This window comes from Eleutherodactylus coqui, chromosome 6 (genome assembly GCF_035609145.1).
Source record: "Eleutherodactylus coqui strain aEleCoq1 chromosome 6, aEleCoq1.hap1, whole genome shotgun sequence".
Classification (NCBI taxonomy): domain Eukaryota; kingdom Metazoa; phylum Chordata; class Amphibia; order Anura; family Eleutherodactylidae; genus Eleutherodactylus; species Eleutherodactylus coqui.
The window spans coordinates 13,573,473-13,601,121 of record NC_089842.1 but is presented as its reverse complement, the minus strand read 5'-3'; the positions used below and the strand labels follow the sequence as shown (position 1 = coordinate 13,601,121).

At 49.6% G+C, this 27,649-nt stretch overlaps 1 protein-coding gene across 1 annotated transcript; it reads right to left on the bottom strand.

Moving 5' to 3' along the window:
- Positions 1-308: 308 nt before the first annotated feature.
- Positions 309-27,600, bottom strand: DDI2 (DNA damage inducible 1 homolog 2). Its single transcript, XM_066606294.1, has 10 exons — positions 27,404-27,600; positions 21,160-21,295; positions 20,376-20,600; positions 20,174-20,300; positions 16,494-16,621; positions 16,292-16,420; positions 13,762-13,865; positions 9,815-10,004; positions 9,230-9,288; positions 309-6,153 (listed from the first exon to the last, which is right to left on the bottom strand). Exons 1-9 carry the CDS (start codon positions 27,539-27,541, stop codon positions 9,272-9,274), a joined length of 1,194 nt encoding a protein of 397 aa, XP_066462391.1. The 5' UTR covers positions 27,542-27,600; the 3' UTR covers positions 309-6,153; positions 9,230-9,271.
- Between the last annotated feature and the right edge of the window lie 49 nt (positions 27,601-27,649).

Here is a 27,649-nt window from a genome sequence, read left to right as displayed (position 1 = left end):
AGCGGCACAACAGATCCGCGCGGCCCAAGATTTCACATTCAAAGTAATGCTTGCAGGCTTTAGGTATTACTAGCACAAGCCGCAGACAAGAGCCGGGGGCGCTGGATTTATTTCTCCCCGATGCCATTAATATTTTTTAGTTTTCACTAGTATTTGACCGTTTCGGGATGTATTTATGGCGACTGGACTTCGGCTTGTTTGCTGCGCCCAGATTACGCCATTCTTCGCCCCGTCAGGGAGGAGTATTTTTGGGGTGTTTTTGAAGTGCCCATTTTGAGAAGGGATAAAAGACGCGGAGAAACAGCAGATTGAGAAAAACAAAATCTTTATTAAGTCGACCTAAAATCAGCAATGAGAAAAAGGCACAAAACCAGCGGAGCCCCCAAACCGTCACCTGCGGCACGCGGTGCTAATACTGCCATGTGAGTAGCGCGCCCTCCACCCCGCCTGATGCATTACAAGGAACTGGGATTGACAAGTGACCAAAACAGAGAGCCCAACAGGCGATCTGCCCCTAATATCCCACCGCCCCACCCCCACTATAGCGGCCACCGCGCCGAATGTTGGAGGCTTCCGATGGCGATATTCTTACAGCCAACGCTCGAAAACCAGTACAGACCCAATACGTCTCACGGTTTGTTACAGTGTATCAGTGCAGACAGTTCTCTGGGAGCCAAATACCTCCGCAGCACAAATCTCTCAGATGCGTTACAATGTATCAGTGCAGATAACAGCCGCTTCGTGTTTAGGGGAGAATATTCATGATTTTTCACAAATTTTAACCTGATAGTGAGACATTTTCCTCTTAGGATTGCAGATTTTTTTATTCTCTCATCTGTACGGGACTCTGAGGGCCGCCGTCCTGCAGCGAACAGCATCTAGAGAGGATTTATGAGCGGACTGACATCTACGGAAAGTGTTGTGGGCATGCTCTGTGTATGGCCGGGAGGAGATGCGCTGTGACCATCATATATAGTCTTCCATGGGAGATTGCTATGGACATGCACTGCGCTGGGAGAGGGAAGAGGTGAGCTGTGACCATCCCCTTCTGTGAATGGTGGATCCTGTGTTATCTATATATAGGGCTTACCTCTCATTGTAAGCCTGCCTCTGATGATAATGGGAGCTGAATTGTTTTCTCTTCAGCAGAGGAAGCATCAGGTTGTCCCTGAATTAAGGGGGGAGGATATATTACCTGCTGTCGTTCTTCTATGCCGACGTCTCGCTGATGCACCAATTTGGGGTCCTGTTTTTAGCAGTGCAAGATGGCCATTGCAATTTTCTAGTCACCTAGTGCTATGCTCTCTGATTGGCCAGCATTGATCATGTGAGCAGTGCTAGCCAATCAGAGAACAGGTCTAGTCCACTGGTAGTCTAACACTACGAGTGCACTGTGGGGAATAGGTAGTCTGAAGATTGTGTCGGCCATTTTGTACGGATGAAAACCGGACTCAGAACGGGCAGAGCAGAGGGGCGTCAGCAACTAGAAACTGCCCCCTCCTGTCCCAGGACAAACTTGTAAACTGCAGGATTTTAGTTTTGCTTTTTTAAATATAGATTGTGACATAAAAATTAAAAAATCTTAAAAATATATGTTTAACTTAAAACCTGAATTCTACGAGGTCTTTTCTGATGACGCGTTCCCTTTAAATCACAGATTCATGTCAAGACTGGACAAGGTTTCCATTCAGAGACAGCAAAAGGAGATTTTACATATGAGGAACTGAATCACATGGGGCAGATGGACCAAGTCAAACCCACCGGCACAAAATTTGCCAAAAACATCCATCTTTTGCACGTTTGGCATGATTTTAGACACTTTTCGCGCCGCACCAGACAGTTTTAAGCATAAATTGCAACTTTTAATGGCCGGCAGCACAACTGTGGCGCAAAGGACCAGTCTAAAGTAAACCAACCAAAAGGTGGCGCAAGACGTAACATGCCCGTCAGTAAGCATTACGATGATAAGTTTGGCGCATCTTCCGCCCGTTTTCTCTACAATATACCTGCCCCCCGTCTATTAGGAAGTCGCCTCAGTCATTCTGGTGGGAAGTGGTCATACTGGACAACCGAGTGGTCCCGGGCCACCAGCCCACCACCACCAAAACCTCCTACTATTATTTAAATACCCCTTTAAGACTGCCAAGACCATCCTCAGTTATGGCGCGTTCATACAGTGCAGTTGGCACACGGATCGTATATTTCTTGCTTGCGATGTTTGATGGTTTTCCTTCCGCATTTGGCGAGAACTAAACAAACCGGATACAAGCAGAAAATGGCGCCATGTGAACGCGCTCTGAGGACGGCGCCGCGCCATTTTTCACGTGACATAGGATTATATTGAGGTACAAGTGTCTCCAGTAAATTTACACGCCTGTAGCCGAACGCCATGCAAAGCAGCCAACCAAACTCCACCTGCCTAATATGTGGCCCTTACAGTTGTGTGGCCCCTGCGCGCCCCGAGGTCTTTACTCCTCACTCCAAATGCGCTGAAGGCTACATTAAGGCACGGACTACAAAACTCCCAATACAAGACTAGGATAGATGATCCCGACCTCCCCGAACTCATGGACCAATCAATCCCTGATAAACACGGGACAGCAACAAGGCGCATGTCATGTGACCATATCGCAGCCCGAAGAAGCTACACATGGACACGAAGGTCTCTGGAACCACAAATCCTGCAGGATGTAGAAGTGAAGGCAAGCTATTGTCCCCTGGTGTCTGGAATTTCATATTGACAAGGCTGTAGAATCAATGCGATAGAAACCCGCAGAACCCTCGCGGCCGCCGCGTTTCCCACTTCATCTGCTGCGCGGAGAACCTCCATCATGTGACCGCTATCATCCTCTCAGAACACTGCTGCATGGCGATAATCTCCCGTCTGGCCCTTTAAGAAGGAAGGCATCATCCTACATGGACATCCAATCCAGAGTCCTGGTGGAATTAATGCTAAAGCCTGATGCGGCTGACAACATAAAACAATAGCATGCATTTAACTGCACAGAGGACAAACAACATGAAGTATTGAGGTACAGGATGGCTCATGTCAGTGAATGGAGCGGCTTTAGTCTTTGACCCCGAGGATTTAATGCAGAAAATGTAGATTTTTGTCTAAAATGTTCTTCCCTTTTCTTGTACAACAGATAAACAACAATTGCGCGGCTCATCGTGCGGTTATTTCCGGGGTTTAAGCAGCGGCTGCACCCCCTCACCCGCTGCGCAGATCTCAGGCCGACTGATCCGAGCTGCACAGCTTCAAGATCACATCAATAGCTTTACTCATCTGGTCTGACTCTGGCGCCGCATCTCATCCTCCAGTCACATCCAGAGCTGCATGCATAATTCTGCTACAGCCACCTGTAGGTGACATCACTAAACTTCTATAACACACCGAGAAAATCTAAATCAAACTCCACCTCAGATCACTGTAAAAATCCAATTCCATAGATGCAAATTCAGATCCTGTATTATACTGCAGAGCTGCACTCACTATTCTGCTGGGGGACTCACTTACCCTGCACTGAATCTCAGTTACATCTAGTATTATACTCCAGAGCTGCAGTGAATATTCCTTTCCAACTCTCACATTATTGGAGCTCAACCGGGCAGGTTTGGGGGTAACTGTCCACCAGCTTGCACATGGTTTCCAGTAGTAACCAGCTGAATAGTGAGTACAGCTCTGAAGTATATTACTGGATGTAACTCAAGTTAAGTGATATATATATATTTTAGTATAATATAGGATAAGTAATGTATGTACACAGTGACTCCACCAGCAGAATAGTGAGTGCAGCTCTGGAGTATAATACAGGATGTAACTCAGGATCAGTACAGGATAAGAAATGCATGTACACAGTGACTCTGCCAGCAGAATAGTGAGTGCAGCTCTGGAGTATAATACAGGATGTAACTCAGGATCAGTACAGGATAAGTAATGTATGTACACAGTGACTCCACCAGCAGAATAGTGAGTGCAGCTCTGGAGTATAATACAGGATGGAACTCAGGATCAGTACAGGATAAGTAATGTATGTACACAGTGACTCCACCAGCAGAATAGTGAGTGCAGCTCTGGAGTATAATACAGGATGGAACTCAGGAGCAGTATAGGATAAGTAATGTGTATACAGTGACTCCACCTGTAGAATAGTGAGTGCAGCTCTGGATATAACTCAGGATCAGTATGGGATAAGTAAGGTATATACGCAGTCTAGTGTTAAGACAGGTAGACTGCATCCATATGTAACCTGTAATATGAGGTTCTGAGGTGAACATACAGAACAGCAGAGCATTTTACACCCAGTACAGGAGGGCAGGGAGGTCGCTCTTTAACTGCTGGACCTGAGACCAGTAAACATGCAGGATTGTGCATGCAGCTCTGGATGTGACTGGAGTAGTAAACACAATCTAACATGACATTAGCACAAGATACGAGAACAGAATATCTGCCTTCCGTGTTGTCAGGAGAAGATTAGATTGGCGGTGACGAGGCTCCTCTATCGCAGCCGCCAAGGCGGCCATACTGGACATATTAAAAATACATTACAGGAGAAGGGAGGATAGAAAACAGCATTCGTTATGGCTCTCAGATTTCTAGGTCTGATCCCTACAGCAGACACGGCCTAAGACATCCCTGGCTTAGAATATACTACATTGCGGTCATGGCTTCGGGAGGCGCACAGCGCAGGACGACCTCAGGAGGAGTCCTGACAAGATCTGGCCCACAGGAGGACATTCAGGACAACCGCTGCAGAGACAAGACGAGGTCGCAGGCCGCCGGCCACATAAAGCAAGTCCTGTGCATCTTCTGGCCACGGGGGACAAGAGGCGAGTTCTCACCCAATGGCAGAACAGATGCAATAAATTACGTGGGGACGACGATATTTCTGGCAAGTAAAGCGAGCAGCGCCAGCTCCACGTCTCCATCAGCACCTTCCAGGGCAACAAGGGCATCCTGCGTGGTGAACCCTGCCGCTACAATGCGTTCTACAGCACCGGGGGAGGGAGGTTCTGATGGCGGCACAGAGGGGTTCCATTCACGGACCGCACCCCCAGGTTCACCGCTTAGTCCTGGAAGCTGTTCATCCTCAGCCGCTGGGTCACCGCAGTTCTGCGACACACCAGTGACGGCGCCGTGAATCAGCACAGTACCAGGCAGGGGCTGACCAGGAGCAGACGCCATCACACCAGACACCCCCACACAGTCACTAGAATAGTCATTACCCAAAGAACCCTGGAAGGAGCCTTCCGCGGCGTCGGCCTCCTTACACAAAGATGCGTCTTCAGTGTCTTGACCGCTCGTTCCGTGGAGGTCATTATCCAGTTCCCCATTTTGGCCAGATGTCCGCTGTCCGCCCGGAACGACGACGGCATGATCAGCTTTAGCGCTCAAGGCTCCGTCATCATCTCCAACACAAGCAGATCCCTGACCGCTGATGACAAGTAACTTATGAAGTTCCTTCAAGGCAGCAGCCAAGGAGAAGCGGCTTTCCTCTCCATCCTGGCCAGAAGTACTTGGTGGCTTGGGGCAATCTTGCTTGGTCACATTGTCCACGTCTTCAGACTCCTTGAGATTAGTGGGGAGGTCATTGCAGGACATATGTTGGCACTCAGGACCCTGGACAGAGATGTTCTCCATGGGGCTACAGCCATCAAGGTCAGGAATCACTTGTGTGTCCAGTTCCATCATGTCTTCTGTATTGGCACAAGGAGCTGCTGTCACTTCTTGTTCTCCATCTACCACAGGGGTCAATGTGGAAGGAGGCGGCGGATCCCCCGCACGAGGCTCCTGCTCTGATTTCTCATGAGCCGCAGAGCCAGCATTGGGAAGGGAGGCAGACTTTTCAGCAGCAGTCGGCATGGGCCCCGGACCCTCATCAGCCATCGATGACGGGGAAGCTGAAGTCTTTGCTCCGGGTTTGTCATCGGCAGATCCTAATGGATCAAAAGTGAGACCCATTTGTGCACCGACTTCTGTGTGGAAACCGATGTTGCAAGCGCCATCTGCTCGGGGAACATCTCCGCTTTCGGTGGTAGCGGAGGAGGCAGACACTGGATGAGCAGGGGGGATGTCAGATGTGTGGACTGGGTGGGGAGATCCATCTGTCGGTGGCACCAGTGACGGACCGGCCTCTGAGGTAGATTCTTCGTCTGGAGAGGAGCAGAACAAGAATTAATGTTTGATCACAGTAAGAGCTCAATTTATAATCTATGTCCCCGATACACTGGACCCCAAGATCACAACCTATCCACTAGAGAGCAGCGGTGACATCGCAGAGAATGCAGCCTATCCACTAGAGAGCAGCGGTGACATCACAGAGAATGCAGCCTATCCACTAGAGAGCAGCGGTGACATCACTGAGAATGCAGCCTATCCACTAGAGAGCAGTGGTGACATCACTGAGAATGCAGCCTTTTTCCTAGAGAGCAGTGGTGACATCACTAAGAATGCAGCCCTTTTCCTAGAGAGCAGCGGTGACATCACTAAGAATGCAGCCTTTTCCCTAGAGAGAAGTGGTGACATCACTAAGAATACAGCCTTTTTCCTAGAGAGCAGCGGTGACATCGCAGAGAATGCAGCCTATCCACTAGAGAGCAGCGGTGACATCACAGAGAATGCAGCCTATCCACTAGAGAGCAGCGGTGACATCATAGAGAATGCAGCCTATCCACTAGAGAGCAGCGGTGACATCACAGAGAATGCAGCCTATCCACTAGAGAGCAGCGGTGACATCACTGAGAATGCAGCCTATCCACTAGAGAGCAGTGGTGACATCACTGAGAATGCAGCCCTTTTCCTAGAGAGCAGCGGTGACATCATTGAAAATGCAGCCTTTTCCCTAGAGAGAAGTGGTGACATCGCAGAGAATGCAGCTTTTTCCCTAGAGAGCAGCGGTGACATCATTGAGAATGCAGCCAATCCACTAGAGCGCAGCAGTGACATCAGAGAATGCAGCCTATCCACTAGAGCGCAGCAGTGACATCACTGAGAATGCAGCCTATCCACTAGAGAGCAGTGGTGACATCACTAAGAATGCAGCCTTTTTCCTAGAGAGCAGCGGTGACATCGCAGAGAATGCAGCCTTTTCCCTAGAGAGCAGCTGTGACATCATTGAAAATGCAGCCCTTTCCCTAGAGAGAAGTGGTGACATCACTAAGAATGCAGCCTTTTTCCTAGAGAGCAGCGGTGACATCGCAGAGAATGCAGCCTTTTCCCTAGAGAGAAGCTGTGACATCATTGAGAATGCAGCCAATCCACTAGAGCGCAGCAGTGACATCAGAGAATGCAGCCTATCCACTAGAGCGCAGCAGTGACATCGCAGAGAATGCAGCCTATCCACTAGAGAGCAGTAGTGACATCATTGAGAATGCAGCCTTTTCCCTAGAGAGAGGTGGTGACATCACTGAGAATGCAGCCTATCCACTAGAGAGCAGCGGTGACATCAGTGAGAATGCAGCCTTTTCCCTAGAGAGCAGTGGTGACATCATTGAAAATGCAGCCTTTTCCCTAGAGAGAAGCAGTGACATAATTGAGAATGCAGCCAATCCACTAGAGCGCAGCAGTGACATCAGAGAATGCAGCCTATCCACTAGAGCGCAGCAGTGACATCGCAGAGAATGCAGCCTTTTCCCTAGAGAGCGGTGGTGACATCACTGAGAATGCAGCCTATCCACTAGAGAGCAGTGGTGACATCACTGAGAATGCAGCCTATCCACTAGAGAGCAGTGGTGACATCATTGATAATGCAGCCTATCCACTAGAGAGCAGCGGTGACATCATTGATAATGCAGCCTACCCACTAGAGAGCAGTGGTGACATCACTGAGAATGCAGCCTATCCACTAGAGAGCAGTGGTGACATCATTGATAATGCAGCCTATCCACTAGAGAGCAGCGGTGACATCATTGATAATGCAGCCTACCCACTAGAGAGCAGCAGTGACAGCACTGAGAATGCAGCCTATCCACTAGAGAGCAGCGGTGACATCATTGAGAATGCAGCCTTTTCCCTAGAGAGCAGTGGTGACAGCACTGAGAATGCAGCCTTTTCCCTGGAGAGCAGCGGTGACATCACTAAGAATGCAGCCCTTTTCCTAGAGAGCAGCGGTGACATCATTGAAAATGCAGCCTTTTCCCTAGAGAGAAGCGGTGACATCACGAAGAATGCAGCCTTTTTCCTAGAGAGCAGCGGTGACATCGCAGAGAATGCAGCCTTTTTCCTAGAGAGCAGCGGTGACATCACAGAGAATGCAGCCTTTTCCCTAGAGAGAAGCGGTGACATCGCAGAGAATGCAGCCAATCCACTAGAGCGCAGCAGTGACATCACTGAGAATGCAGCCTATCCACTAGAGCGCAGCAGTGACATCACTGAGAATGCAGCCAATCCACTAGAGCGCAGCAGTGACATCACTGAGAATGCAGCCTATCCACTAGAGCGCAGCAGTGACATCGCAGAGAATGCAGCCTTTTCCCTAGAGAGCGGTGGTGACATCACTGAGAATGCAGCCAATCCACTAGAGCGCAGCAGTGACATCGCAGAGAATGCAGCCTATCCACTAGAGAGCAGTGGTGACATCACTGAGAATGCAGCCTATCCACTAGAGAGCAGTGGTGACATCATTGAGAATGCAGCCTTTTCCCTAGAGAGCAGTGGTGACATCATTGAGAATGCAGCCTTTTCCCTAGAGAGAAGCGGTGACATTACTGAGAATGCAGCCTTTTCCCTAGAGAGCAGCGGTGACATCATTGATAATGCAGCCTATCCACTAGAGTGCAGCAGTGACATCACTGAGAATGCAGCCCATCCACTAGAGAGCAGTGGTGACATCACTGAGAATGCAGCCTTTTTCCTAGCGTACAGTGGTGACATCACAGAATGCAGCCTTTTTCCTAGCGTACAGTGGTGACATCACTGAGAATGCAGCCTTTTCCCTAGAGAGAGGCGGTGACATCACTGAGCATGCAGCCTATCCACTAGAAAGCAACAGTGACATCACCGAGGATGCAGCCTATCCTGTCATTCTTCTTCCTCTTGCCTATCTATGGAGAGGACTGGTGTCTGTAGGAGTCCCGGGCAGAGAACACCTCCGAATATTTTCCTCATATGCAGTCAGGTCCCCTTTAACATCATGCCTGGGCACAGAGCCGGGCCTCATAGACCAAGACATTTAACCCTGTTATTGCTGAACATTCAGTGGAGCTCTCGGTCAGCTCCATGTGGGATTACCTGCGGTACGGCCCCTCCTGTGGCAGATTACACATACATGCATCACGGTTTCTGCTGGTCTGTGGGGTTTAGGAGACAAAACGGCAAACGGGTATTAAGAGAACACAACAAGCCACGTGCAGTTAGTCACAAAATGAGGACGCTTCTGACGACAAACATCCCAAAGCCATTTAATCATGAAATACGCAGTGGTTTTTTGTTCTCTGGATGGCCTGCAGTGTAAAGAATGGAGGTTTTCTTTTTAAATGGAGGCTAGCATAGCTCCATTCATTTATGCATCTGAACCACCATGCTTCACACTGCAGGCTGCATCCACAAAACTAAAATAGATACAAAGTTCACTTTCCCATTCTATGAGGGTTTAGAGCTCCTCCTCCCCCTCCTCCTGCCTGTATATGAATGTGCCTATACTTAGTCTGGCTATGTACAGGTAGCCTCGTGCCTGGTTATAGACGCCCATTATACATTTCTATGACTATTTGCTGGTGGTCACGATGGCCCCGGCATACAGACCTCTATATGCACACGGACATCACAGACAAGACACGGAGGACACATGCAGAGAACACGGGATATATGGCGTACCTGCTTCCTCAGCAGACTTCTGCAATACTTCTGCTAACTCCTGGTCTGCGATGTCCTCCGGACGTATATCCTCTGTCCCTGGGCCATATGCCAATCTGGCGCACTCTGGAAGCTCCCCCTCAGGCAAGAAGCTGGTCCGGGTGCCTGTAGTGCCAATGACTAAGACATTCTTCTCCAGGTCAATGGAGCACTGTGGGGGGATAGGAGATTATTGGATGCGCCAACCATCAGCGTAAGCCAGGAGGACTCCCAACATCATATCGCTTCCCTTCCAGTCACAGGAATAAAGATCCCACCCCAAACCAGATAACCGAGTCACACAACTGCACTCAACACACTGCTGGCGGTTACTGGAAACTGTCAGCAAGCTTGAGGATATAGACTACTACCAGGGCTCCTATAATGTGGGGAGCAGCTCTGCTTTGGTGACTGTATAGGGCTTACCAGAATACAAATCAGAAAGCTCAGAGAATCCCGGGAGATTTCAACTCTGAAGCTGCAAAACAGTGAGTGCAGCTCTGGAGTATAATACAGGATGTAACTCAGGATCAGTACAGGATAAGTAATGTATGTACACAGTGACTCCACCAGCAGAATAGTGAGTGCAGCTCTGGAGTATAATACAGGCTGTAACTCAGGATCAGTACAGGATAAGTAATGTATGTACACAGTGACTCCACCAGCAGAATAGTGAGTGCAGCTCTGGAGTACAATACAGGATGTAACTCAGGAGCAGTACAGGATAAGTAATGTATGTATACAGTGACTCCACCAGCAGAATAGTGAGTGCAGCTCTGGAGTATAATGCAGGATGTAACTCAGGATCAGTACAGGATAAGTAATGTATGTACACAGTGACTCCACCAGCAGAATAGTGAGTGCAGCTCTGGAGTATAATGCAGGATGTAACTCAGGATCAGTACAGGATAAGTAATGTATGTACACAGTGACTCCACCAGCAGAATAGTGAGTGCAGCTCTGGAGTACAATACAGGATGTAACTCAGGATCAGTACAGGATAAGTAATGTATGTACACAGTGACTCCACCAGCAGAATAGTGAGTGCAGCTCTGGAGTATAATACAGGCTGTAACTCAGGATCAGTACAGGATAAGTAATGTATGTACACAGTGACTCCACCAGCAGAATAGTGAGTGCAGCTCTGGAGTATAATACAGGCTGTAACTCAGGATCAGTACAGGATAAGTAATGTATGTACACAGTGACTCCACCAGCAGAATAGTGAGTGCAGCTCTGGAGTATAATACAGGATGTAACTTAGGATCAGTACAGGATAAGTAATGTATGTACACAGTGACTCCACCAGCAGAATAGTGAGTGCAGCTCTGGGGTATAATACAGGATGGAACTCAGGATCAGTAATGTATGTACTCCACCAGCATAATAGTGTGTGCAGCTCTGCAGTATAATACAGGATGTAACTCAGGATCAGTACAGGATAAGTAATGTATGTACACAGTGACTCCACCAGCAGAATAGTGAGTGCAGCTCTGCAGTATAATACAGGATGTAACTCAGGATCAGTACAGGATAAGTAATGTATGTACACAGTGACTCCACCAGCAGAATAGTGAGTGCAGCTCCGCAGTATAATACAGGATGTAACTCAGGATCAGTACAGGATAAGTAATGTATGTATACAGTGACTCCAACAGCAGAATAGTGAATGCAGCTCTGGGGTATAGTACTGGATGTAACTCAGGGTCAGTACAGGATAAGTAAATGTATGTACACAGTGACTCCACCAGCAGAATAGTGAGTGCAGCTCTGGAGTATAATACAGAATGTAACTCAGGATCAGTACAAGATAAGTAATGTAGGTACACTGTGGCTTCACCAGCGGAATAATGAGTGCAGCTCTGGAGTGTAATACAGGATGTAACTGTTAGGTTGTGCTACTGGAATCTGTTGTACCACATAGGTTTCTAGCAGCACAACCCCACAGGTGTGGAATGATTGAGCTGGCTGGGTGTGGTGTTCTCCTGCTAGCCAATCTCCCGGGTCTATACCCAGCTCCTGTGTCTGTTTAGTTTTCAGGGTGAGCAGTCAGGTATCCTTGTCCGTTGCAGCTTGCTGTGTGTTTGGTGTCTTGCTGGTTTATGTCTGTTCTTAGGTTTATTTTCTGTCAGTTTGTCTCTGCTTTGTCTTGCTTAGTTTGTTTGCTATTTCTGTGCTAGGGTGGCCGTTTGGGTCCTAGATGTGTCTTGCTGGTGTAGGGACCGCATGACACGAGGAGCCTTGTCGTGGCCTTGCGGCTTAAGTTCATTGGCCAATATCTTGTACTTTTATAGCTATTACATCTGATGTGTACAGGTATGCAAGGTGAGCGTTTTGGTCATTCGTCAGTCCCTATGTTTATGTCTGTCTGTCTGCCAGTTCAGTCCAGTTCGCAGTATGCAGTTCTCTGTCCGGTTGGTGTTTCCGTCAGCTCGTCCAGTCTGAAATCCGTTTCAGGTCCCTGTATTTGTGATATCCCTTAGTTTTGGGCACGTTCATGTGGGCCCTGTGCTTATTTGCCCACACAAAGGTAACAGTAACCCAAGATCTGCAATGAATGCACACAGAAAGCCAGTTGACCTGTGACCCTGTTAGGAAAATACTGAATGTATTATTATTTAGATTTTATTCAGCCATTTAATTACGATTGGGAATCTTTGATTGGAATATACGGAGTAGGCGGCTAAACCAGTTCATGTGCAAATCAGATGAGATGTCCCCTCTGTTGCTGTGCAGATTCCATTTACTTGGACACAGAGGTGAAATCAACATAATGGACATTTAAGATTAGATCCTGGTCTAGGAAGGGGTGTAATTAGGTTTGTATACAGACAGCTGGAGTCAATATTTACGACCACGTGCAACTGTTTGATGTCCACAGGAACGTGCTGGTACTTTTTGTTTGGAAGAATTTGGAACGCTGACCTATGGTCATTTGTATGGGCATAAAAAGGTCCTATTTTGTCAAGTAAGTAGGAGAAGTTTATAGAAGCTCTGAGTAGTACGGACGCTTCAGAGACAGAATGGGGATGTCATCTACTGAACCCCCAGAAGTGATGGTAATATGTGACCTGTAACCTGTTAATAATGTGCAGCTAATGATGTCATGTAACGTGTTCTCTTTACACTTTATGATGTGACGTCGGCAACCTTTATACTTTGTATATAGATCTAATAGTTTACAAACATAGGACAATTAGGCACCACGAGGCTTGATTATAATTGAATGAATTCTTAAGGCTGGTTAAGACGCAACAATAAATCGCTCAAAAGATGTCTTTTGAGCGATCATCATTGTGTCATTTACAGCGCAAGATGAGCGATCACCTTGCGCTGCCAGTCGAGGATACAGAAGACAAGCGGGGTGTCTTCGCTTGTCTTCCTCATACAGCTGTTCCCCAGCTCCGAGCACCTGGCTGTTATACAGCCAAGCGCTCGGAGCAAAGGATGCAGAAGACAAGCGGGGTGTCCCCGCTTGTCTTCTGCACCCAGATGTTTTCTGCATGGATCGCCTGGCTGTTATACAGCTGAGCGCTCCGTGCCAGGTATGAAGAACAGAGCTGGACAGCTGTGTTCTTCATACTCAACCCGTTATCAGGGAGTGGAATACAGCTGAAACAATAGTATCAGCTGTATCCCGCTGTAAATCCCTGATAAGGCTCATCCTCAGCACGCTGAAAGACAACGAGGAGCGATGGGAGAGCGACAACTGCAGGATGTCAGAGCAGCTACACACAACGATTATCGCTCAAAAGACGGCTAATCGTTGTGTCTAAATGGGCCTTTATTGTTAAACCTTCCAGAGTGTCTTCCTCTAGTTAAAGCGCAATCTGAACTTAAGTCTTGCTCCTTGCAGCAATACAGACCCGCAGACAACTTTCTTTTTCCCTGTGTTGGACCATCCCTTTGTGACAATACAAAGCAAGTACCTGATGTCGCTTCAGCATGTCCAGGCCTAGCAGCATGTCCATCGGCTGTTCCTCCAGGATAGAGAAAGAGCAGGGCAAGAAGTCTCCCTCAATCTGCACCTGAGCTGCAACACACAGAACACGTCTCACATCTCCAGTCAGCACTTCCCAGATAACAACCCGCACCCCAGATACAAACTGCCCCCCAGATAACCCGCCACGTCCAGAACCTGCACCCCAGCGACTCGCAGGAAAGGCACAGAGTTTAACAAACAGGGAAAGTTTTCCTACACATCTTCGGTTTGGATTTGCATAGAAGAAATCCGCAGGAAACGTTGTAAAGCAGACAGGATATTAACAAGTACCATCGACGCGCTGTAAGTTATCACGCAGACATTAACCAACGGGGTACAGATAATTAAAATCACAGGACATAGACGCAGGTGGAGCTACACCTGGGGAGAATGCACAGAGCCTAATGGTTCACTGCTTCTCTGGCCACAGAAACAGTGTATTCAGTGACCACCCTGTTTGATGGTGCCCCCCCCCAGAGGAAGGGGCCACTTGCCTCCGAACTCGTTGTTTTCGCTGGGTATTAAAAGTTCAATACTGCTTCACTATTGGCTTATAATTCAACGGATGGAAAGATTTTGCATTTACCAGGTTTTTGGTATTTTTTTACTCAAATTCAGGTTGCAGATTTTCATTTATGTCACCAGGGGTCTGCAAGGAATTGGATTGTTGTGGATTTTGCAGTAGATTATCTATGGATCTGCAAAAAAATCCGCAATTGTTACATTTCAAACCCGCCACCCTTTTCTCTTCATTTCAGACTCAGATCCACAGTGCAGATTTTCACATTTATTTGACACAATTTCGGGATCCTTCACACAAACGTATTTGTGCAAGTAAAGTTTACACAGGCGATACTCCGAGAATAGAACTCATTGATTTCAATGTCTTAGTCTACATTCCCGCATTTCAATCACGCAAAACAAACAAGGGGAAAAAAAAACCAAAAAACAGCATCTGTACACCGAGGGTCCCCACAGAATTCAATGGGGAGGTGCCCAAATGTGCGTGCAATATACAAGGAGATATGCAATTCTGCTGGAAAAAACCCCATCTGGATGGAACTCAGACTAAATTAGTTATTTCGAACGGTGCGTCTTGTTTGCCACACGGTGAGGAACAGTGCAGTACAAGACACCGATCCGCCAACAGTAGAGCCTTGTTCGGTGCGCCGCCCTTACTGCTGGTCTATCACTGCAAAGCTTTTATACAGTAAACCCGATGTGCGCATTTACCCTTCGCCCCGTTTACGCGGCACAATTTTGAACAAATTCTGCGCCACTTTAGTATTCTACTGACTGCTTTAGAAGTCCGTGCATGTGGCGTGAATTGTTTTGCAAGCAAATTCTGAAATCCGTATAGAAATCTGTAGCACAACTCAGAGGCTGGATGGAAGGGTAACTACTCTAAAAACTTTTGCCATGTCAGAAGTTGTGATCAGTGGGGTTTCTGCTCTCCGCTCTATTTTCGTACGGTTTAGCGCTTTTTAATTCACATCGTTACCCATTACAATGGTAGGATGTATAAAAAATGCTGTCAAACGCAGTAGAATGCAATTGGTGCAGAAGTTTGAGGGTCGCCTCCCGCATATAAACTTCTGTAACTTTGTAAAACTCAGGGAGATTAAGAGACTTCTGTCAGTTTTCTGGTGTCACGTTTCTGCACACGCCTTGTGAGACTGATTTTTCTGCCGACCTCGTCACTTTTTGAATAGTGGGTGTAACATAATGGAAGGGGGCGGGCCATAAACTATTGTAGATTATAATAGGAATCCACACCAGCCCATAGACAACACAGATCTCAGATTGTGGCGCACGGATGGCCCAAGATATAGATAATGTATTACCATCCAACCTGAAGCGGGAGGTTTATTACCTGCTGTTGGTCTCCTGTGTTGTTGTCCCTCCGATCTGCCAGTTCTGGGCCCCATTTTCACTCATCCAAGATGGCTGCTGTAATTTTCAAGTACCTAATGCACATTGAGCGCTACTCTGATTGGTCAGCATTGATCATGTGAGCAGCACTGGTTAATGAAAGAGCAGATGTAGTGCATCCATAGTCCAACACTACCAACGAACTATGGGGATTAGGCAGATTGAAGATTGCGTCAGCCACTTTGGGCCAGCTAACTGGTGGATTAGAGACAATGGCACATGAGGAGGAGAGCTAATCTGCATATTTGATTCCATGGGTGCATTGCCAAAAACCTGGATCTCCATAAGAGGAATCGGCACCTACAGAGATTTTTGCTTGGTGTCTGTGAACATTCCTATTTGTTACAATGTATCAGTCTGGAGCGCAGCGACTGGATACAATTATGGCTGCTCTAAGTTAGGACAGGTTTTCAGCCTCCGAATGTAAACTAGAAAACTTCCATTCACTGACAGCAGGTAGAGGTTTATGAAAGTGGTATGAAATTGAAATCACAAAATAAGACTAAATCGACCCTTTAACTCCAGAAGAGCTGCGTATAACTCACCCAGATGTACTCTGCCAATGATTTTCTGTGTGCCAACCCCCTTGGCGATGCCAGCCCATCTCCTGTCCACCAGCCTCATGATATGGCAGCGCTCTGCACAGGCCTGGCTCATTATAGTCATCTGAGCTCCTGTGGGAAGAACCACAAATCAGAGACCCCCTACGGCTTGAACCCACAATATCGTCAGCCGAGCGCACCTCACCTGAGTCTACAAAGGCCTTCACGGGGTAACCATTGACCTTGCAGTTAATGTACAGCATCACCACTTGGCCAAAGCTCTCTGGCGCCTCCTCCATGGCGATGGTCATGTTCTCCTCGATGTTTTGCTGCCTGTGAGGAGAAGGGTCACATTAGCTCACAATCTGGAAGGGTCACAATGATCTTTCCTCGCTGCCGCTGTGTAAACCTCCATAGACATAAATTACATCAAGTCTTATTCTCCAGTTACATCCAGAGCTGCAAAAGTGTGGCGCAGAGTGTAAGCTCTCGCTCAAGGCCTGAAGGTTGCAAGTTCAATCCCTGCGTGGTTCACGTAGCCGGCTCAAGGTCCACTCAGCCTTCCATCCTTCCGAGGTCGGTAAAACAAGTACCCAGCTTGGTGGGGGGTAATACAGCGCTACAGCGCTATACAAATACCAAATATATTATAGGATGTCTTGTAAACAGTTAAAGGGACTGTTTATATGATTTATGATCATATATGGACAGCTGTGATTGCAGACGCAGACAGCTCCATCCGTAGTGCAGCGGCCCAGGCTGGTATTGCATTAAAGTCAATGGAAGCTGCTGCTGCAATGTACACGAAGCTGTCAGGTTCCTGCTCTGACCGCAATGAGAGCAGGCCCAGCAAACAGCTGATCGGCAGGGATCCTAGTGATAGAATCCCACCAATCAACTCAGGATAGGTCACCAACGGTAAAGCCCCGGACAACCCCTTTAAGGATGCACTTGTCAACACATTGGTGATAAGATTCCATGTGGAACTTGCACAAGACATGGCGGCCGAGCACGCTGTGTAGTCACTGAACTTGCAGAGGCCAGCAGGGAGAGGTGAACCCTGAAAGCTAAAGGTCATTCCAACTCTGGATGTAACAACCAAACTGCGACCGCAGCTCTGGCTGTGAGGAGAGTACAGAGACGCCATGCAATTCAGAACAGGAAAAGAAAGAAAGGGCTTCTTATAAAATCCTCAACATCATGTAGAAAATATACTGAAGCTGCACCTTAAAGAATTTCCAAGAGGACACCATCCCCAGGGTATCAGATTGGTGGGGGTCCGATGTCCAAGACCCCCACGGGTCAGCTGTCCGCCAAAGCCACATGCATTCATACAGGCGAGCGCGATATCAGTAACAGAAATTCGGACCAATTTAGTGCTTGTAAACGTGCGATGTTCCGTGCGACCATGGTGCGATTTGTGAGGAAACCGCATCGCTGAACATGCGATTATTTTTCTCACCCATTGAAAACAACGGATAACATTTCTGCGGACTTCGAGAAACATAGAAGATGTGATTCTTCTACGTCGCAGCAAAGCTGCTAGACAAATATCGCGCATGTGGGTAGACCCATTGAAAACAAGGCAGTCTATTTTAGTGCGTCTCAAAACGTGAGAAACTCGCTCATGTGAATGCACCCTCCGTTGGAAATAGCGCAGCTTCGTACTCCGTGCAGCAGTGATGGTGTTGATGTGTGCAGAGCTGCGCCGTTTCTGTAAACTGCTGATTTATGGGGATGCCAATATTATATGGTTTACCTATCCTGAGGGCTTTTCAACAGTATGCTTTTGGAAAACCCCAATAACACCTAATGGCTGGGTTCACATAGGGCGGATTTGCCACGGAAATTCCGTCCGGAATTTCGCAGCGGCAAATCCGCCGGCGGCCGCTAATCCCGGGATTAGCCAGCCACGTGGACGAGATTTCTCAGAAATCTCGTCCACACGGTAAGGCGAATCCGCCGCTGCAAAGCCAGTGCAGATTCGACGGCCGCAGCATGCTCATTTATTTTCTTCTTCTGCTGCAGCCGCGCTCTCCTCTATAGGAGCTCCGGCCGCAGTGGAAGAGTGAGTGGCCAGGCCGCTTGAAGACCCACAGCTAAGTGCCGCGGGTTTTGAAGCAGTGCTTTTCCCGGCGGAAATTTTGCGGGAATCCGGCATGTGAGAACCCAGCCTAAGGATCAACTGTTCTTCATTCTCATTTTGTCCCGGGGTTCCAGGAGCCGTAACGTTTCTCTGAGGACACAACCGTATGAGGGCTCGTTCTCAGCAGGATGAGGGGGTTTTCTTTTATAAATGGTGCTGAATAATGTATTTAGAAAAAAAAAATGTAGAAATTTGTAAGTGAAGAGAACTGGAATAAAAAACAAAACAAAACAAAAAAAAACAAAAAAAAACAGCCGCAACATTTTTGGGGCTTTTTCTTTTATGACGTTAACGGTGCAGTAAAAATGCAGTTTCCAGCGACACCAAAACTTATATTATTTGTAATGTTTTACAATTTTAAAAGAAATTTTATATATGTAAGAAAACCCTTTTGCTGCCAAATTCTGCTCCCCGCCATTTTTATTTTTTCCGTAGATGGTAGTGTGAGGATACATGCAGATAAGCGCGAATCGAGTTCTGTGCACTGCGCAAATAGGAACGCCATTCTTTTAAACGGAGTTACTCACATGAACGATTTTTTCCTCTCACAGCGATACTGCGAGGTTAAAAATCGTTGCAGGTCGTATTTTTTGGTGTTCTTTCGGAACGCCTCGCCCATTGTTTTAAAGACATGGCATGCGAGTGCGATATGATGTTTTTATTGAAAACAATGGGAAACACCCGAGATCCTCCGACGCGCCTGAACCAGGAGCCTGAGGGTCGCAATTTTACAGAAGTGATGCGAGGCGTTTTTGAATGAAATACACCCCCTATCCACGTGTGAAATGCAGGTTGGCAAGCCCAATATAGCCGTGAATGTAGTCTGAGGTGTAGATTTTATTGGTACCTCTATAAATATTACAGAAGGCTTGTTGGTGTGTCTTTTTAAACCATTGACGATTTCTTAGAATAGGTCATCAATAGCTGTGGGGATCAGTCGCTGTTCCCCAGGCCTGCAGTCACTGACAGAGCCGGAAGCAGATAGCGCTGTCCACATTGCAGCAGCCTCGGTTGGTATTGCAGGTGCAGCTCCACTGAATTAAATCCAACTCCAACCCGGACTGCTGCACTACGGACAGAGCCATCTGCACTGACAGCTGACGAGATATCTGCGGATCGGTGGAACTGTGCCAGTGAACTGCTGACAACTAGAGATGAGCAAGCATACTCGCTAAGGACAATTACTCGATCGAGTATTTTCCTTAGAGAGTACCTGCCCGCTCGGAAGAAAAGATTCGGCTGCCGGCGTGGGTGAGAGGCGAGTTGTGGTAGCGAGCAGGGAGGATCGGGGGGAGAGAAGGAGAGAGAGATCTCCCCGCCGATCCTCCCCACTCTCCCCCGCCGACGGCAGCCGAACCCTTTCTTCCGAGCGGGCAGGTACTCGCTAAGGGCAATGCTCGATCGAGTAATTGCCCTTAGCGAGTATGCTCGCTCATCTTTACTGACAACCTATCATAAGAATTAGGACGACCTATCCAAAAGTAACGTCCTAGACAACCCCACAGTCTAAAAACCTCCGCTGTCCAGGTTACTCCACCTACATCACCAGCCTCCACCCTGTGATAAAATTACCACTCCCAGTCGGCAGTGCCAGTGCATGCTGGGATATGTAGTTTCACCACAGTTTGACCGGATAACAAACCAGTAAATCTCGCTGGCCAGAACCAAGCTGCAGAGACAAAGTAATTATACATCAGTGCAGTGGCTGACAACAGCGAAGCGAAAGCAGAGAGACGCACCTTATGTCTTCCTCTATCTTAGCCTGAGCTTCCAAGTCAAAGGGGTCAGCGGAGAAGAGTCGGATCCTCTCCTGCTCCCGCCGGGCTCGCTCCTGCTGCTGCTCCAGGAGAACTTTGGTAAATTTTTCTACGTGAGGAAAAAGAGAGATGAAGCAGCTGCGATCGCTGCCCGCTGCCAGCAGGAAGGTGGCGCACTACCTACCCAGGTCGCCGCTCAGCAGCGCTTCCGCCAGGGGAGGGTTTCGCTCTTTTAGCAGCGACAGCTCGTGAGGATTGGCCAACAGCATCTCCCGCAGCAGTGCAGGGTTATCCAGACCCTGAGGAAAGGAGGTGGAGTCTGGAGCCGGAGCTCTGGGCTGAGGGGGTTCAGCGGGCGGCCTGGAGGTCCCGGGAACAGCGATGCTACTGAAGTCTATCCGGGGCAAACCTGCGAAGAGAAAGCACAAGAGTCATCAGTGCCAATCTGCAGTCTTACAGACATTTGCAGCTCCCTGGTGGGCAACATATCCCCCCCATACACAGCGCAGCTTCTGTCAGCACTGATACTGGCAGTATAAGGCACAGGGTGGCGGCTGTAGAGCCTTACCCATCAGACACCAGCTTGCATCAGCAGGTAGAATCAGTGCAGGGAGTCACCCTGCAAGAAATCCAACTACTTTTACAGGGCCCGAGTACTTCCTATCTTACACTCCAGTCACATCCAAAGCTGCATTCACAGTTCCACTGTTTCCTTTTAGCTGCAGCACTTTAGTGTTTGTACAGAACTTGTGCTGCATTGCATTATGGGAGATGTAGTGTTTGCAGTACTGCCCTCTGAACCTAATGCAGCAGTCATGTGGCCTCAACTGAACTGCTCCAAGTGCACCTAGGTGCTGATTGCTGCAGCTCTGGATGCGACTAAAGTACAAGACATGATGTAACTGGAGATCAGTACAAGGTTATTCATCCTACAACTACATATCTGAGCCACAGCGGCGGCTTCTTACCAGGAAACGCTGCGGCAGGAGCTGGACGTGACTCGGCGGCATCTTTCTGGCGCAGGACCACCACGTCGCCATCCTTTAAGCCATAGGAGGAGAGCGATCGCTGGTTGTCAGTCAGCGGCTGCTCTGCGTAGATGATCTATGGAGACACGGAGGACAGGTCAGCGACCACAAGTTACGGCGTTTACACAGCGGAATCCACCTTAACATTTTTTTGGCGCAGATTCCGCTTCTAGAACAGCGGCAGCGATCCTCGGCTGAGCCAATGCGATTCTGATGTTACCTGCCCCTCGGATTTACATCCGGTTTATCGAATTAGCGCGTGAAATTCCCAGCGTGAATGAAGCGGTTGGACGGGACGCGCCACTATTTTTCCAGACTATGAGGGTCCCATTCAAATGAGGCGACACCTTAGTGAAGTGCACTAAATCTGCATCATATTTCCACCGTGCGAACGTACGATCAGGGTAGGTCTAGACCGCAGAAGCCGTCGCCTCTAGAATCATCCGCATCTCCCCGATAGGCTCACGTGATGCGTGACACGGTGTTGGGGGAGTAATGGCGCCACTTCTTGATGCAGATTCCATGGCAAATCCAGAACAGGAAATTTACACGCAAATCTGCCCAATGACACGAGTTCAGGCCACGCGGCGACCTACAGGACATTCAGAGGTGGAACCGTGCCAGAAATCCACAGCGGCGCAGACTTGTCGTGGCTTCTGGTGACAGAACATGTATGGAAAAATCTAACATGGATTCCATCGTGTGAACATCCCCATAGGCCTCAGACGGGCGCAGCGGGCAAGCACACGTGGCACACAGCGAATCCCCACACACCATCTTGGCGTACATATATGCACGCTGCAATTCTTTCTTGCACACGTCTCACACAGTGTGAGAGGTCCAGTTAAAGCCCATGGGAGATCGGTTCTGCGTATCACACGCGCAAATGTGAGTGTTCACACAGCGGTACTCGCCATGGGAGACTTCCATGTGCCTTCCAACAGTAAAATCCACGTCCCTTTGATGAGAGTTTACCTGCGGATCTGCTGATGAAATTTTGATGCAAAAAGTCCTGTTGGTGGAGACACAACGGATGCAGAAGAGCGGACCGCACCAGAAGAGCGGGCCGGCCGCGGCCTCACACCAGAAGAGCGGGCCGGCCGCGGCCTCATACCAGAAGAGCGGACCAGCCGCCTCCGCCAGCAGACCAGACAGGCAGATTTCTGGGGGTCCTGAATGATCAGACATCGTCAGTTCCAGACACCCAGAAAGCTGGGCACCGGCCATCAGATAACTACGGACAATTGTCACCCAGCTTTCCCATAAGACGGATTTGCTGCAGAATTTCCGTGCGGATTGTCCATGCGGCTCCCGATCCCGGAATTAACCAGCAACGTGGACGAGATTTTCCAAAAATCTCGTCCACATGCTGAGGCCTGACCGTGCGGAAACGGCCATGCGGCGTGGAAATTAAAGACGCAGCATGTCAATTCTTTTCTTTTTCTGCGGCGGCCTCTCTCTTCTCTATTGGGAGACATGGCCGCAGCGAAAATGAAGGCCGCGAAGCCGCTTCAAAACACGCAGCGGTATACCACTATATATATATATATATATACACACACACACACACATATACGTACATATATAGCGGTATACCACCTAGTATATTACATGACTGGGATTCCCTTCTCTCTGATAGGCCACCATATTTTCTAAATGACTGGTTTGACGGCCTTCATTTCCAGTTCTAGGATGTTTGTTGGGTTGGAGACCCCCGGGGCGGTGCAGGACGCGGGTACACATCAGTTTACGGGGGTCTCACTGTGAGGGCCGATGTGTTTTCAGAGCTCAGGGAACAGAGGTACTAATAACATCCCCCCGTCTCTGCAGCGGGCAGCCCCCAGAGGACGTTACTGGACTATGTGAGTATGTAGGCTGAGCCCCCCGCCCGCGGATACAGGGGGCACGTCACATGTATATGATGCGTCGGTTGCTGATGACCGCGGGGCGGAGCGCCATTGTTCTGTCATAATGGGATGACAAGCCGGATGTCACCAAATAATATAGTAAATGCATCACTTAAACATGAGTCATATATGATGGAGGCGGAGTCTGGGAAGATGGAGGAGGCGGGGTTGTCTCACCGGCTCCACCGCCCGGGGCACTGAACTGCACAAACCACAAATACACAACCCATATCTACATCCCCGTCCAGCACCCACTGTGTATATCTGCATCCCCCCGCGTATCCGTCCTGCACCCACTGTGTATCTGCATCCCCCCGCGTATCATCCGTCCTGCACCCTCTGTGTATATCTGCATCCCCCCGCGTATCCGTCCTGCACCCACTGTGTATCTGCATCCCCCCGCGTATCCGTCCTGCACCCTCTGTGTATCTGCATCCCCCCGCGTATCCGTCCTACACCCTCTGTGTATATCTGCATCCCCCCGCGTATCCGTCCTGCACCCACTGTGTATCTGCATCCCCCCGCGTATCCGTCCTGCACCCTCTGTGTATCTGCATCCCCCCGCGTATCCGTCCTACACCCTCTGTGTATATCTGCATCCCCCCGCGATCCGTCCTGCACCCACTGTGTATATCTGCATCCCCCCGCGATCCGTCCTGCACCCACTGTGTATATCTGCATCCCCCCGCGATCCGTCCTGCACCCACTGTGTATATCTGCATCCCCCCGCGATCCGTCCTGCACCCACTGTGTATATCTGCATCCCCCCGCGATCCGTCCTGCACCCACTGTGTATATCTGCATCCCCCCGCGATCCGTCCTGCACCCACTGTGTATATCTGCATCCCCCCGCGATCCGTCCTGCACCCACTGTGTATATCTGCATCCCCCCGCGTATCCGTCCTGCACCCACTGTGTATATCTGCATCCCCCCGCGTATCCGTCCTGCACTCACTGTGTATATCTGCATCCCCCCGCGTATCCGTCCTGCACCCACTGTGTATATCTGCATCCCCCCGCGTATCCGTCCTGCACCCACTGTGTATATCTGCATCCCCCCGCGTATCCGTCCTGCACCCACTGTGTATATCTGCATCCCCCCCCCGCGTATCCGTCCTGCACCCACTGTGTATATCTGCATCCCCCCCATGTATCCGTCCTGCACCCTCTGTGTATATCTGTATCTTCCCCCCAATGTATCCGTCCTGCACCCTCTGTGTATATTTGTATCTTCCCCCCAATGTATCCGTCCTGCACCCTCTGTGTATATCTGTATCTCCCCCCCAATGTATCCGTCCTGCACCCTGTGTATATCTGTATCTCCCCCCCAATGTATCCGTCCTGCACCCTGTGTATATCTGTATCTCCCCCATGTATCCGTCCTGCACCCTCTGTGTATATCTGTATCTCCCCCATGTATCCGTCCTGCACCCTCTGTGTATATCTGTATCTCCCCCATGTATCCGTCCTGCACCCTCTGTGTATATCTGTATCTCCCCCATGTATCCGTCCTGCACCCTCTGTGTATATCTGTATCTCCCCCATGTATCCGTCCTGCACCCTCTGTGTATATCTGTATCTCCCCCATGTATCCGTCCTGCACCCTGTGTATATCTGTATCTCCCCCATGTATCCGTCCTGCACCCTCTGTGTATATCTGTATCTCCCCCATGTATCCGTCCTGCACCCTCTGTGTATATCTGTATCTCCCCCATGTATCCGTCCTGCACCCTCTGTGTATATCTGTATCTCCCCCATGTATCCGTCCTGCACCCTCTGTGTATATCTGTATCTCCCCCATGTATCCGTCCTGCACCCTCTGTGTATATCTGTATCTCCCCCATGTATCCGTCCTGCACCCTCTGTGTATATCTGTATCTCCCCCATGTATCCGTCCTGCACCCTCTGTGTATATCTGTATCTCCCCCATGTATCCGTCCTGCACCCTCTGTGTATATCTGTATCTCCCCCATGTATCCGTCCTGCACCCTCTGTGTATATCTGTATCTCCCCCATGTATCCGTCCTGCACCCTCTGTGTATATCTGTATCTCCCCCATGTATCCGTCCTGCACCCTCTGTGTATATCTGTATCTCCCCCATGTATCCGTCCTGCACCCTCTGTGTATATCTGTATCTCCCCCATGTATCCGTCCTGCACCCTCTGTGTATATGTGTATCTCCCCCATGTATCCGTCCTGCACCCTCTGTGTATATCTGTATCTCCCCCATGTATCCGTCCTGCACCCTCTGTGTATATCTGTATCTCCCCCATGTATCCGTCCTGCACCCTCTGTGTATATCTGTATCTCCCCCATGTATCCGTCCTGCACCCTCTGTGTATATCTGTATCTCCCCCATGTATCCGTCCTGCACCCTCTGTGTATATCTGTACTCCCCCCCCATGTATCCGTCCTGCACCCTCTGTGTATATCTGTACTCCCCCCCCCATGTATCCGTCCTGCACCCTCTGTGTATATCTGTACTCCCCCCCCCCATGTATCCGTCCTGCACCCTCTGTGTATATCTGTACTCCCCCCCCATGTATCCGTCCTGCACCCTCTGTGTATATCTGTACTCCCCCCCCCCAATGTATTCGTCCTGCACCCTCTGTGTATATCTGTACCCCCCATGTATCCGTCCTCCACCCTCTGTGTATATCTGTACCCCCCAATGTATCCGTCCTCCACCCTCTGTGTATATCTGTACCCCCCAATGTATCCGTCCTGCACCCTCTGTGTATCTCTGTACCCCCCGCCCATGTATCCGTCCTGCACCCTCTGTGTATCTCTGTACCCCCCGCCCATGTATCCGTCCTGCACCCTCTGTGTATCTCTGTACCCCCCGCCCATGTATACGTCCTGCACCCTCTGTGTATCTCTGTACCCCCCGCCCATGTATCCGTCCTGCACCCTCTGTGTATCTCTGTACCCCCCGCCCATGTATCCGTCCTGCACCCTCTGTGTATATCTGTACCCCCCGCCCATGTATCCGTCCTGCACCCTCTGTGTATATCTTTATCTCCCCCCCAATGTATCCGTCCTGCACCCTCTGTGTATATCTGTACCCTCCTCCGATGTATCCGTCTTCCACCCTCTGTGTATATCTGTACCCCCCCAATGTATCCGTCCTGCACCCTCTGTGTATATCTGTATCTTCCCCCCAATGTATCCATCCTGCACCCTGTGTATATCTGTATCTCCCCCATGTATCCGTCCTGCACCCTCTGTGTATATTTGTACCCCCCCTCCCCATGTATCCGTCCTGCACCCTCTATGTACATCTGTATCTCCCCCCTATGTATCCGTCTCCCACCGTCTGTGTATATCTTCCCCCCCATGTATCCGTCCTCCACCCTGTGTATATCTGTATCTCCCCCATGTATCAGTGCCCCCCCCTCCCCATGTATCCGTCCTGCACCCTCTGTGTATATCTTTATCTCCCCTCCCATGTATCCGTCCTGCACCCTCTGTGTATATCTTTATCTCCCCTCCCATGTATCCGTCCTGCACCCTCTGTGTATATCTTTATCTCCCCTCCCATGTATCCGTCCTGTTTGTACCCCCTCCCATGTATCCGTCCTCCACCCTCTGTGTATATCTGTACCCCCCAATATATCCGTCCTCCACCCTCTGTGTATATCTTTATCTCCCCTCCCATGTATCCGTCCTGTTTGTACCCCCCTCCCATGTATCCGTCCTCCACCCTCTGTGTATATCTGTACCCTCCTCACATGTATCCACCCTCTGTGTATATCTGTATCCCCCCCCCCCATGTATCCACCCTCTGTGTATATCTGTATCCCCCCCCCCCATGTATCCACCCTCTGTGTATATCTGTATCCCCCCCCCATGTATCCACCCTCTGTGTATATCTGTACCCCCCCCCATGTATCCACCCTCTGTGTATATCTGTATCCCCCCCCCCATGTATCCACCCTCTGTGTATATCTGTATCCCCCCCCCCATGTATCCACCCTCTGTGTATATCTGTATCCCCCCCCCCATGTATCCACCCTCTGTGTATATCTGTATCCCCCCCCCATGTATCCACCCTCTGTGTATATCTGTACCCCCCCCCATGTATCCACCCTCTGTGTATATCTGTACCCCCCTCCCATGTATCCATCCTCTGTGTATATCTGTACCCCCCTCCCATGTATCCGTCCTCCACCCTCTGTGTATATCTGTACCCCTCCCCCACACACAGGTGTATTCCTTACAAACATAACACATATCTGCCCCCTTTGCACCCACTTCAGCGGACCCCATTCCTCACCAGGGACTCGGCGGCCGGGATGCCGCTCTCCAGCTCACACAGAGCGCGGAAGTTCTCCAGCTCGAAGTCCTGGTCCACCTCCAGGGAGAAGGTGATCTCCGACAGGTCCCGGCGGACGCAGTACACGGTGAGCAACATGGCGGCGGCCGCTCTTATCGCCTCACCGAGCGCTCACAGCTACACCGGGGGGCGGGGCCTCGGCGCCACTCACTGCGCAGGCGCAGCTTCCGGCTAGGCGAGTCACCT